General features: G+C 35.7%; 2 protein-coding genes across 3 annotated transcripts; both read left to right on the plus strand.

Annotated features, from left to right (window-relative positions):
• The first annotated feature begins 608 nt into the window (after window positions 1-608).
• On the plus strand, window positions 609-5,478 carry LOC111448185 (protein MCM10 homolog). The gene is made up of 11 exons (XM_023087646.1): window positions 609-776; window positions 933-1,113; window positions 1,369-1,443; window positions 2,239-2,476; window positions 2,555-2,679; window positions 3,418-3,451; window positions 3,551-3,600; window positions 3,684-3,827; window positions 4,608-4,672; window positions 4,747-4,828; window positions 4,907-5,478. The coding sequence occupies exons 1-11, from the start codon at window positions 686-688 to the stop codon at window positions 5,058-5,060; spliced, it is 1,239 nt and encodes a 412-aa protein (XP_022943414.1). The 5' UTR covers window positions 609-685; the 3' UTR covers window positions 5,061-5,478.
• Window positions 5,479-7,639: 2,161 nt separating this feature from the next.
• On the plus strand, window positions 7,640-11,214 carry LOC111448689 (probable serine/threonine-protein kinase PBL26). 2 transcript variants are annotated; one of them, XM_023088376.1, is made up of 11 exons: window positions 7,646-8,001; window positions 8,218-8,508; window positions 8,600-8,673; window positions 8,762-8,880; window positions 8,948-9,063; window positions 9,147-9,620; window positions 9,717-9,965; window positions 10,043-10,206; window positions 10,285-10,512; window positions 10,587-10,736; window positions 10,819-11,214. In XM_023088376.1, the coding sequence occupies exons 2-11, from the start codon at window positions 8,331-8,333 to the stop codon at window positions 11,086-11,088; spliced, it is 2,022 nt and encodes a 673-aa protein (XP_022944144.1). In that variant the 5' UTR covers window positions 7,646-8,001; window positions 8,218-8,330; the 3' UTR covers window positions 11,089-11,214. The 2 variants fall into 2 exon arrangements, with proteins under 2 accessions (XP_022944146.1, XP_022944144.1); XM_023088378.1 differs by lacking the exon at window positions 10,819-11,214 and having other exon boundaries at window positions 7,640-8,001; window positions 10,285-10,508.
• Window positions 11,215-12,063: the final 849 nt, after the last annotated feature.

The following is a 12,063-nucleotide window of genomic DNA, read 5'->3' on the forward strand; positions in this document are numbered from 1 at the left end:
AGAATAAAAATTTTGAGGATAATTTTGAAAACTTAAGAAAGGTAAACGATAATTTTTATAATTAGTTCACGAGTTGGAGATAAATAGAATTAAATTGCTGACATCTGCCATAGGGTAAACTACTGCCTTTTAGGCTCCATAATTCTACCACAGAGATCAATGATAGACAATAACTCCTCCGAGCACAGCAGACATCTGCCACAAGGTAAATCACCTCCTCTCAAGCTCCTTGATTCTACTATAGATATCAACGATAGATAATAACTTATAACTGTCACAACGGCTGAAAACATACTCAACAGAGAATACAGCTATAAGAGAACTAGGTAGAAAAGAATGGGCCTATGAAGACGGCCCAATGGATGTTCTATAAAGACGGCCCAATGGATGTTCTATAAAGACGGCCCAATGGATGTTCTATAAAGACGGCCCAATGGATGTTCTATAAAGACAGCCCAATGGATGTTCTATAAAGACGGCCCAATGGACTATTGGGTACTTCGACGGTCAAACTTGAAATGGCCATCTATTTTCGTTTCTTCCCTCCAAAAAAAAGTATAAAATAAAAATTTCCCTCCGCGCCAAAAAAGAAAAATTGGATATTAACAAAACAACGCACCCTACAGAACAATAGAACAATCGAACGGTTTTGCATTCCTTCGGACGAGAACGACGCGCGAGCTCTATGGCCAACGAAGAAGACGATCTTGATCTTCTCCTTTCTCTCCAAGATAAAGTCGTTGAAACTCCTCCTGGAACTCCGCCTCATGCCTCAGGTACGATGGTGGTCTTAGCAACTATGCCGATTAATCATTTCTTTGTTTCTTCTTCTTCTTCTTTCGATTAATTAGTTTCCGTAATGTTTATATGTTTACTTTTACTAAAAGAACATTTGTATTGAATATATGTTTTCGATTGTTGTATTATTGTAGATTTACTCTCCGACGATGAATCACCAAGACGAGCGGGTCATGCGGATATGTCTATCTTCAGAAACGCTGTCAAAGACTGCCTTGACTATAGTCACATACCAACTGAGAAAAGTGGAAAAACAAACCGGTCTAAGGCCTCTACCGATGTTACAATCGAGAAGTTTTCTGGTTTGCGAGTGAGGTAGTGGTGATTTGCATACAAAACTGTGTACTCTGATTTTTCACTGCTCAGTTCTATATAAAAGTTTTAGGTCATTAAGAACTCAATTATTAGAAGTACATCACATAATTTTTTTCTCCTCAGGATTATCTATAACTGTTTAGAGGATAGAACTAATGGAGATATTCATCTAAAGATCTGCTTAGCATGCACGAATAGAGTAATTTTCTAGACATGTACTTTTGCTTACTTTTTATTTAAATTTTTTGATTTCAGGAATCAACTGGTAGGACCTGTAGAGCTCCACGATCGTTTTTCTGACATTCGCTTCGTTCGTTTGTCTACCATAAAGTAATTTCACTTCACATTCTTTATATTTGTCGGCGTTACTTGCTTACCATCTAGGAGAATGATACCCATGCTCCATTAGATCAGCTATTCTATTTTAACTCATATCATGTAAGAGAATGTAATGGCAATGCTTTCTTCTAGGAAGACTGATATGATTTATTTCTGGTTAATCATCACACGAACTCCATCAACCTTGAAGGGATCGACTATTTGATATAACAATGTACATATGTTGTACATTTTTAAAGGCAAATTAGTTGACTGAATTTTTCCAAGCGAACATAATTACATCAATAAATTCTATGTTTTACACTTGGCTTTTTTCATCAATTTCAATGGTGGCATGCGGTTTGCGAGTTTTAACATGCTTCAGTACTAAATCCAATAAGAACTCAGTACCCCGTTTTAAAGTCATTCTAGGACAAATTCCTCTCTTTCTCGCTATCTATCTGTCTCTATCTCTATCTTTTGTAATTACAAGTATACATAGTTTGGAAGCAATTGCAATTATAAGAAATGTTATCTTGACAAAGAATTTAGAGAGTAGCAAGGAAATTTGTGTATATACATGTAGGAATGGAGACAAATTTTAGCCTAAGGTCTATCTATTTTTCAGTTTAAGATATTGAAAATTTATATGCAGAGGAATTAAAGGAATTTCTTAAACTTCATTGAGATTGATTAAAGACATCTGAAGTCTGTTAGTAAGCATCTTGCATTTGGGAAATAGATTTTGATAACTTCTACTTTGCATAATATTTGTCAAACAAGTTCATTTGTTCGTTAAATTTTCAGGAATCTGTTGGTTGGAGACACCCTTTCAGGCTGTTGGGTAACTGTAGGAGTGTTGACTGAGAAAGGGAGCCCAAAGACAAGCTCTACAGGGAAAGCTTACTGCATCTGGAAACTTAGTTGTTTGGATGAAAACGCTGTTTCTGTTTTCTTATTTGGTGATGCATATAAAAGAAATTGCAAGGAGCTGGCTGGAACAGTTTTTGCAGTGTTCAACTCTACAGTACGCAAGGATGCAATGGTACCAACTAAAATATTATTCTATACCGTAGATACGTGTTGTAGTTCATGAATTACCCACTTCCATTTTGTATTTCAGGGCATGGGGTTTTCTTTAAGTGTGTATCAATCAAGCCAGTTGTTAAAAATGGGCACTTCAGATGACTATGGAGTATGCAAGGGGAAAAAGAAGGATGGGATGGCCTGTACAACAGTAATAAATAGGTTTGTCATGAAAATTACTCAATTATCTTACATAATAGCTCCTCTTGCCTTCAGTGAACTGATATGATTGAATGAGACTCGGGACTTCCGTGTGAAAAAATATTTATACGTGTGGACAGGAGCCGAGGGATGAAGAAATTTCTTGACAATGTTGTGATCCACTGGACTGAGCTTTTCTACTATTAATTATATAATTTCTCTAATTTGTCAAAAGCATATACCTGCAACAAGCCCATCGGTTATGGCCTTTTCCGTTTGTTGACAAATGAGACAATCAATTCATTGTAGAATAAATCCTTTGGCTGGAATACCTGACTATATTATTTTAAGAGAAGTTACGAGCCAGATCATAAAATCAAGGGAACTATTCGACACGGTCTTTTTGTTCATTGATACTCGTCTTTAAAGATACTTACAATACTAACTTTTTAGTTGATATGATCACAGTGGTTTCCCCTAAATCTTGTTTTGACATGACCATGATTATTTTTGTGATGAAATTTGTCAACCCTTAAATCATTAGTACTATGATATAAACTGATGTTTGCTGTAGGGATTCTTGCTTACAAAGTCAAGAACGCATGTAGTCTAACTTCGTTAGCTTAAATTTCTTATATGGTTTCGTTTCTTCCTGAATTAATATATATTGTTTCTCCAAAGTAACAGGTCCATTTCTCATAATTTCATACTTTTGCAATTCATATTTTGGAAGTTCTGATGAATTATTTTATTACTCAGGCGACGTGGCATATACTGTAAATATCATAAATCAGTAAGTATTAATTTGCTCAATATGCTAATGTTGTTGTGCATGCGGATTTTGAAGGCATATCTAACTGATACAGTTGTTCTCTCTATTGTTTTCTTACAGAAGGCATCAGAAAAATATTCCACCACCATACGAACTGAGCTCAAAGGAGGGTGAGAGAGCAATGACACGAACATGATATTACTTTCTTTTATACTCGTTTCTGTTTCTTATTTGTTTTATTTTCCGGGTACAGGAATCTGAGGACTGCATTCAGAGATCATCATCTCAAGGCAGAAGGAGTTTACATGGTAAATCCACTAGTCGGTAAAGTGAATTCTAAACATCGAGCGCCGCCAGCAAAACTGTTGTCTGTGGAAGGCCTGAAAAAGGCATTGAGGTTTGTAGAAGACATATCACTCATTTTTATAATTTATTCGAACAAAAGCAATTTGAGAAGAATTTAAGATTTTCTAGAAGTGGGCGGATGTTATCTTTGATTTCATGAACCTGTTACATACCGCCATTTCTTCAGGTGAAACTTAACTACGATTATGGGTGAATGTAAGATACTTGCAATGCTTCACCCTATATTGTCAGGGTAGATAACCTTTTTTCTTTTTTAGTTTCAATTTATGTAGTCTATTTCATTTTTAATAGTGAACGAATTCCAATCTGATAACTTTCTATATATTTAATTAATGCCTATAACAATCTCTTCTTTATCCGTTAGATGTTAAAACATACTCTTGAACTCATTTTTCATTCAGGATATGAACTTGATTGGTAGATGGAGTGAAAATAGGGGAAAGAACTGTGTGCTTGAAGCTTATTTTATTGTAATCACTTGGTCATTATCGTGAATTTTAATTGGGGGTAATGTAGTATTCTAGAACTGTGTAATGCGTTTTCCATCGTTTTGTTACAATTGAAGTTAAGCCATTTATTAATGAAATGTGGGTGAGTCTGGTCATTTATCTGTGGACTACAAGCCCTCTTGGGTTCACTTGGTATTAAGTCACAAGCCATTGGACTCCATTTTAGTGTAGTTTTCCAATTTCAAAACATTTATCTTCTGCAAACGGACTAACAAAGACGGATTCTTGAATGCTTAAGGAGTATCAGTTATTTTATTGTTTTGTTCTTGTTTTTGGCTGATTTACTCTATTCATGCGAACAGCAATGCAGATAATGTGACCACCAATGTACACTCACAAGGGAAAAGATTCCTTGCCGAGATCACAGGTTAGAGATCATAACCTTTACGTGCATGCCCTGAAGATTCATAGAGTTTCTTTTGAGACATTTTCCAATTGCAGGGAAAATGACTGATAAAAGTGGAAATAAAGAATTTTCCAGACAAAGTCAGCAGAGGATCAGTTCAGAGAAGACATCAATTTCGTAAGATTCTATCCATTACTTTTGTTGTTTTCTGTTACCATCTTCCACGCCATTATGGATCTGTAACATATCTTTCAGGAAGTCATCTGGAGTTGAAAATCAACAACAAGATCCAAAAAGAACGAAAACGAGCCATGCTCCGGCAGACAAAACCACAAAAGACATGGGAAAGATGGTGGAGTTGGATTATATTAGTTCAGATGATGATATCGACCTTACATTCACCCTATAAATTAAAGTTTGAGATTTGATTCTTACAAGAGCTAATTCCCATCAATTTTTTACGCTTATACTTGCAATCCTGATACAAGATGGTGGCAGTTGGCTGATCTAAAAGGAGGATTCAAGCTCGACTGCTTAAGTATAGCGACTAATTAATAATCATGGCTCACTGTGGTTTGGGAGGGACAAGCTAGAATGGCCGACAACCGATGTGGGAAGAATGGTCATCCGTGCACATGATTGGGGTATGTGATGCGCTACCCATCCCTCTTTTTTTTTAAGTCTATCCCTTTCCCATGTTTTTCATGCAGTGGTCCGGTTAGGAAGTCCAATATAACAGTGAGTGAAAAACTGTTTTTTAGATTGTTTCCTAAATGAATTGAAACATACGAGAGAGTTCGTGTCAATTATAGTTGAGTTATGTTCAATTTCAAGTCATATTTCCTGTTTATATAAGTACTCTTCTTTTTTTTTCCACTTAATATAGACGTTCTTGTAATTTTTAGCCTAATATTGTGAACTATATCAATGATGTCTTTGAGTATGTTGAAATGGACGATCTTTATATTCTTGTTGAAACTGATACAACCACACTTTATTTATGATAGCATCAACATAAATTGATAAGTAGCTGAGGTACAAAAATTGATTTTTTTTCTTTTTTTTTTGTAAATTATGTCATAGATGATATTATCTATCTTTTTGAAGTAGGAATGAGTGGTAACAATGATAATCTTATCTAGAGTCGTGTGAATTTTCTTATTCACTTTGATAAATAAATAACTCTATAGAGATCTTTATTGGAATATTTTATATAATTTAACATTTTTATTAAATGGTCCGTGAATTGGGAGACTTTGAACGGAGATTTGAAGGAAGAAATGAGTGTTTCCAGGTATATTAATTGTGTTACGGTTGGTGATAGGTGCTGTTGGGTAAACTTGTATGCTTATCTCCTACACCACCAGCACCTTCCCTACGGTTAGCTACTCAAGCCTTAACATGACCCTTTTCTTCTTTCTCTTTGTTGGTTCTTGAGAAAATGTGAGCCATTTAGTTAGTTCTCCTAGAGGAGTTACTTAAGATTCTATATCGAATTAGAGAGAGCTAGCAAAGATGCTGGGCTTTGAAAGGAGTGAATTATGAGATCTTACATTAATTGGAAAGGAAAACAAAACACCTTTGATGAGGGTGTGAAAAATCTCTCTCTAATAGATATGTTTTAAAAATCTTGAGAAGCTCGAAAGGGAGAGTTTAAATAGGACAATATATGCTAGCGATGGACTTGGTCCATTACAGTTTGGTTGAGTGATGAACTTCAGTTTTTGTACTCTTTTTAAACTGAGTGTGCGTATTTTTTTATTGGGTTTTGTGTATTTTGCATTTTGTTTCAGTGGAGCTTAGAGTTTTAGGGTCTATTGAGCCATTTCAATCTATCTCAAGCCCACTGCTAATAAATATTGTTCGTTTTGACTCGTTACATATAATCGTCAATCTCATAGTTTTAAAACGCTTCTACCAAGAAGAGTTTTCTAGATCTTTATAAGAAATGTTTTGTTTTCGCTGGTACACCACCCAATGTCTAATTTTGATACCATTTGTAATTGCCCAAATCCACAATTATCAGATCTTGTTCTCTTTGGGTTTTCTTTTCAATGTTTTAAAACGCGTCTACCATGGATAGATTTTTACGCACTTGTAGGGAATGTTTCATTCCTCTCTCCAATCAATATGATATCTTACATCTTATTCTCTATGCTTACCAGTCTTTTGGGTTATGCTATGATTTTTTGAAAATGGATTAATATCATCTATTCGTTATTTGCATGATGCTAGTATTTGTTCTGAGTTTAGATATCTTACACTAGCTCGGTATGTTGTCTTGCTATAACTCTACTATTCTCACGAACCAATTGCCTAATATTTGATTTACTATACTCACAAATAAGCTGCATAACAACCCAATGGAAGAAAAGATAACATTTACTATTGTGAGTCCATCCAAAACCGTGTACTTAGAGATACTAAACTCGTAGTTTAACACTCATAAAACTATTTTATGCTTAAAATTGTTACGAATTGTAGGATTCCAACTTTAACACGAGAAAAAGCATAAATATATAAGTAAGAGATACTATCTCAAAAGTGGATAATACCATATTAACATAAAAATTTGTTCTTCCTGACATAATATCAACACTCAGTCCCACGTCAGCTTTCAAAGGAAATCTTACCATTTGTTTTGTGTAATTGTTTATTTATTCCATAATTATTAGATAAAATCTAAGAAACCCAGAAAAATAGTTATAATGTTTTTTCAATTAAAAAAAAAAAAAAACACTTTTCCTTGAGGATCTTGTTTGCATGTAGTACGGGCAACGGTCATGTATGGCAACCCGCAACAGCCGGTGGAAAACTTGAAGTCTGCTTTTGGTGGACCACGCAAAATTACCGGATACCATAGGTTTCCCGCGAAAACTTCCCGTTTCCCTTTTAACTGTCATAAAAAAAAAATAAAAAATAAAAAAAAGAGAGGAAGGAATCAAGAAATGAATCAACCAAAAATACCTATCTTCCTTTTCAATTCCTTCAAAATTCTCTGCAACTCTCTCTCTGTAACTCTCTCTCTAACTTTCTCTCTCTTGCCGACATTTTCTTCCCCCAAACTTCATCTCTTCTTCCCTTTTCCCTTCCTCAACTAATTTAAACAAAAAAGCACTCAAAACCCCCATTTCCTTCATCCATCCTTGACGTCACCCGACCTTAATTTATTGTCTTCTACGACAATTTTGGTGCCCTAACTTCCCTTCCTTTTCAAACTTCCTTATCCTCTCTCTCTGATTCTCCCCATTACTTGCCCGCACTACCTTACACCCTTCGATTTCATTAATCCGCTAAATCGGTGTTTAAAATCATGCTCAGCTTCGTCGACCAACCCTTTCAAGTTTTAGGTACAACCCATTTGTCGGCTTCTCTTTATCTTCTTCATGATTCTTATGCAAATTATTGTTCTAATTTCTCATTTAGTTTTTTTATTTCCTGTTTTAATGGTAGCTTTTTGGATGGGCCAATGGGTCGATGCTTGTTTTTAAATACTTATAGCTACCTTCTTTTTCTATGGGTGGATTTAGCTTTCTGATTCTTTTGTTGGTTGATTTTGGTGGTAGAGAGTGAAATGGTGGAGGGTTTAAAAAGTGGGGAGTCTCCCAATCAGTGGTTACCTGGTGAATCCCTGCTAATCGAAGAAGATTCAAAATCTGTGGGGTTTTGAGGAAACGAAATGACTGTTGATCATGAGGATTCTGAGGCAATCGAAAAGAAGAAGAAGAAGAAGAAGAAGAATGTGTTAGTGGGGATTAGAATAAATGGCAATAGCAGAGATTTGCTCAATTGGGCGATTGTTAAAGTTGCTGATCCTGGGGATTGTGTTATTGTAATCCATGTTTGTCAAACTTCTGGTGGGTTTTCATTGTTCTTCTTTAGTTTTAACTCTTTACATTCACTTGTATGATGCATAGTTTCATATGATTTTTCCCTCTTGCCAAACAGACCGTGCATCAAAAGATAAGCCCTTATTTGATGAATTCATAGAAGGATACAAAAGGCTTTGTGATGTAAACAAGGTTCGGTTTGGGATTTCTTGTACTCTATGGATGCTATGGATGAACTTAAGTTTTGGGTACTGATTGTTTTCTTGGATTCTTGTATTAGGTAGCTCTGATTGCTCAGATATCGACTGGAAGTTCGGTTAAGAAGACTTTGGTTAGACAGGCGAAAAGCTATGCCGCCGGGGCCGTGGTTTTGGGAACAAGCAAACCATCTAATCTTGGGTAGGGAATTCACTGAATGGCCTTTTGGTTTGTTTCTTGAGTTGATCTTAACAGAAGCCATTTGCAGGGGTTGGTCTTCAACAATTAGATACGTTGTTAAGCGACTGCCTCGAACGACCGATGTTTTGGCTCTCAACAATGGCAAAATTGTCTTCAGAAGATCCACCAATGATCAACTACCAGGTTTGCTGCTCTTTGATGGACTTTTGTTTATTTTTTAAGAACAAAAAGTAGAGTTAGTCATATATTTGACTGTAACATGACAGGGTTGAATCTAGACCCAAAACCAAGCTTAAGTCAAGCTAGCCAATCTGACTTTGATGGCTCTGAGACTGAGAAATCTGTTTCTTATGGGGTTGGTAGTGAAGACTTGAAGGATGAATTTCATGGAGTTGTTCTTGAAAGTAAAAGGGTTTGTTCCAAACAAGATTCTCCAATGAAGAAGGTGAATTCCGAGCCGGGGCTTGGTTGGCCATTGCTTCGAACGTCTCCAAGGATTCCGCAAACCCCATGTGTACATAACATGTCTGTAGTGCAATGGGTGATGAACTTACCCGATCGTTCCCCGTTTCATAGCTTAAGCATAAAAGGAAATGATCCATCACGAAGCGAGATCTCGGGTTTATCTGCCTTTTCTGAACCACCAGGAAACCTGGAGGATCTCTTGAAAACTATCTCAACTAGTTATAAATGGTTTAGTCCTGATGTGTTGAAAGCTTCAACTTCGCATTTCTCTTCAGGTTTGAGTTCTTCCTTGCTATGAACCCCGATGTTTTCATTTGTTTTCTCGCCCTTCTGATGGGTCCATGGCTCATGAATTTGGCTGTTCTTAACAGAAAATCTGATTGGGAAAGGCGGCTGCAATCGTGTATACAAAGGAATTCTCCCAGATGGTAAGCCAATAGCTGTTAAGGTAATGAACTTTTCGAAACAGGCATGGAACGATTTTTCTCGAGAAGTTGACATTATATCCTCGTTACATCACAAGAACATAACTCCCTTTCTCGGTATCTGCATCGAACACGATACGTTGATCTCTGTTTATGATTTCTTTTCCAAAGGAAGTTTAGAGGAAAATTTATATGGTAAGGCTTAAATATCTTACATTTTCAAATACCATCAGATCAGGAGTATGGTACTAAGAAAATTATGTGATATTTAGATAGAAACAAAGAAAAAGGCGTACTTTCATGGGAGGTAAGATTCGAGTTTGCGATTGGAATAGCGGAAGCGCTAAACTACCTACACGACGAATGTCCTCAGCCTGTTGTACACAGAGATGTCAAGACATCAAACATTCTGCTCACCGATGAACTCGAACCACAGGTAATTCGTTACAAGATCCCGATCGGATGGGACTTTGAATTTTGCTCGTTTATTCCTAACTGAGGCTCTATATGACAGTTATCAGATTTTGGGCTTGCAACCTGGGGACCGACAGAATCATCCTTTCGGATCGAAGCTGATGTCGTGGGAACGTTTGGATATCTTGCTCCTGAATATTTCATGTATGGAAAAATGAGCAATAAGATTGATGTGTATGCGTTTGGTATCGTTCTACTTGAATTGTTATCGGGACGAAGAGCAATCAGCACCGAGACATCGAAAGAGCAGCAGAGCCTGGTTATGTGGGTAAGACTTGGTTAAAATATTTTGATACTGTATGCATACAAGGATTAAGAACATGCTTTATGATTATATGCCAGGCCAAGCCAATGATAGAGAATGGCAATGTAAAGAACATAGTTGATCCAAATTTGGAGGGGAAATTCAATGACGAACAGTTGCAAAGAATGGTTCTTGCAGCAACGCTTTGCATCACGAGGGCATCTCGACTCCGTCCTAGAATCAGTCAGGTATTGCTTTGAACACGATTCGTTTCACCAAACCACATTGTTTGCATTACTCAAAGACGTTTACGAACGCCCTTCGTTCCAGATATTGAAGATTCTAAGAGGGGAAAGCAAAACCGAAACCGAAAACATCCATATGGAGGATTCACAAAGCGTGGAGAACGGAGATGATGAAGTTTATCCAAATTCAAGCTCGGAACTGCATTTGAGCCTTGCATTGGTCGGTGTTGACGACGACAACGACAACGACGGTGACGACTCATTTAGCAGTGTGGAACAGCGAAAAAGAATATGTTTGGAAGATTATTTGAAAGCAAGATGGAGCAGATCCTCAAGCTTCAACCAGCTTCTTTAGACTGTAAATTAGGCATATATTCTATACAATAAAATTGTGATGCACCCTTTGCTGAGGTGATTTCTCAACACTTGTAAATATTTTCTTTTTCCAGGTTGTAAATATTTACAATTTCTTGCCCCATCTTCAATACTTTTTCGTTTTCGAGTAATGTGTTGCATTTAGAGATATCCATTTTGTGTGAAAATCGGACCGTTGGGGTGCCCCTAATGGTGGCGGGTAATCTCCCGTCTAGGCGGTAGAGAACTAGAGAGGAAACAAGAACAAAATTTTTCGAGTTAGTTAAACAGAGATGGTCTCCCTCCCGTTCTTGTCCTCACTCTGACTTTTTATTTTTTGAAATATACACACACATATATACCCTAAATTTAAAATTTTTCGAGATATTATTTATATTTCAAAGGAAAATCGACCATGTTTTTTAATTGAGAATATCTTTGAAAAAATTAACAATTTACATAGAAATTTTCTAAAATTAAATATTTATCCAATTGAAATTAAAAATATATAGTCATAAATAGGTGACCCGATCTTTGCACGAAACTTTTACGAGACGAAAAAGGGAAATTATTCTTGTTCCGGTCTTGGCTATCGAATATATTTGTTAAAAAACATTATAAACATGAACTATATTTTATTATTATTATTATTATTGAATTGTATTTCATGAATTTTTTTTTTCTTTTATCTTATTTTATTTTTGCTAATTATTCACTAATTTTAACAAAAAAAAAATCATAAACTAATTAATTTCAATAAAATAAAATTTTGGACAAAAATAATTAAGATTAATCAATGAATAACTCTGCCAAAATCATAAATTAAAGAACAAAATTGTGATTTGATTTTTCTAAATTTTATTAATTTCATATTTTCTGTACTATAGTTTCATAAAAAAAACATTTTTTAAAGGCTTTTTAAGCAAAAAAAAAAAAAAAAAAAAAAAAAAAAAAAAAAAAAAAAAAAAAAAAAAAA

The sequence above is a fragment of the Cucurbita moschata genome, unplaced genomic scaffold (genome assembly GCF_002738365.1).
Source record: "Cucurbita moschata cultivar Rifu unplaced genomic scaffold, Cmos_1.0 Cmo_Scf00010, whole genome shotgun sequence".
In the NCBI taxonomy this organism is placed as follows: Eukaryota; Viridiplantae; Streptophyta; class Magnoliopsida; order Cucurbitales; family Cucurbitaceae; genus Cucurbita; species Cucurbita moschata.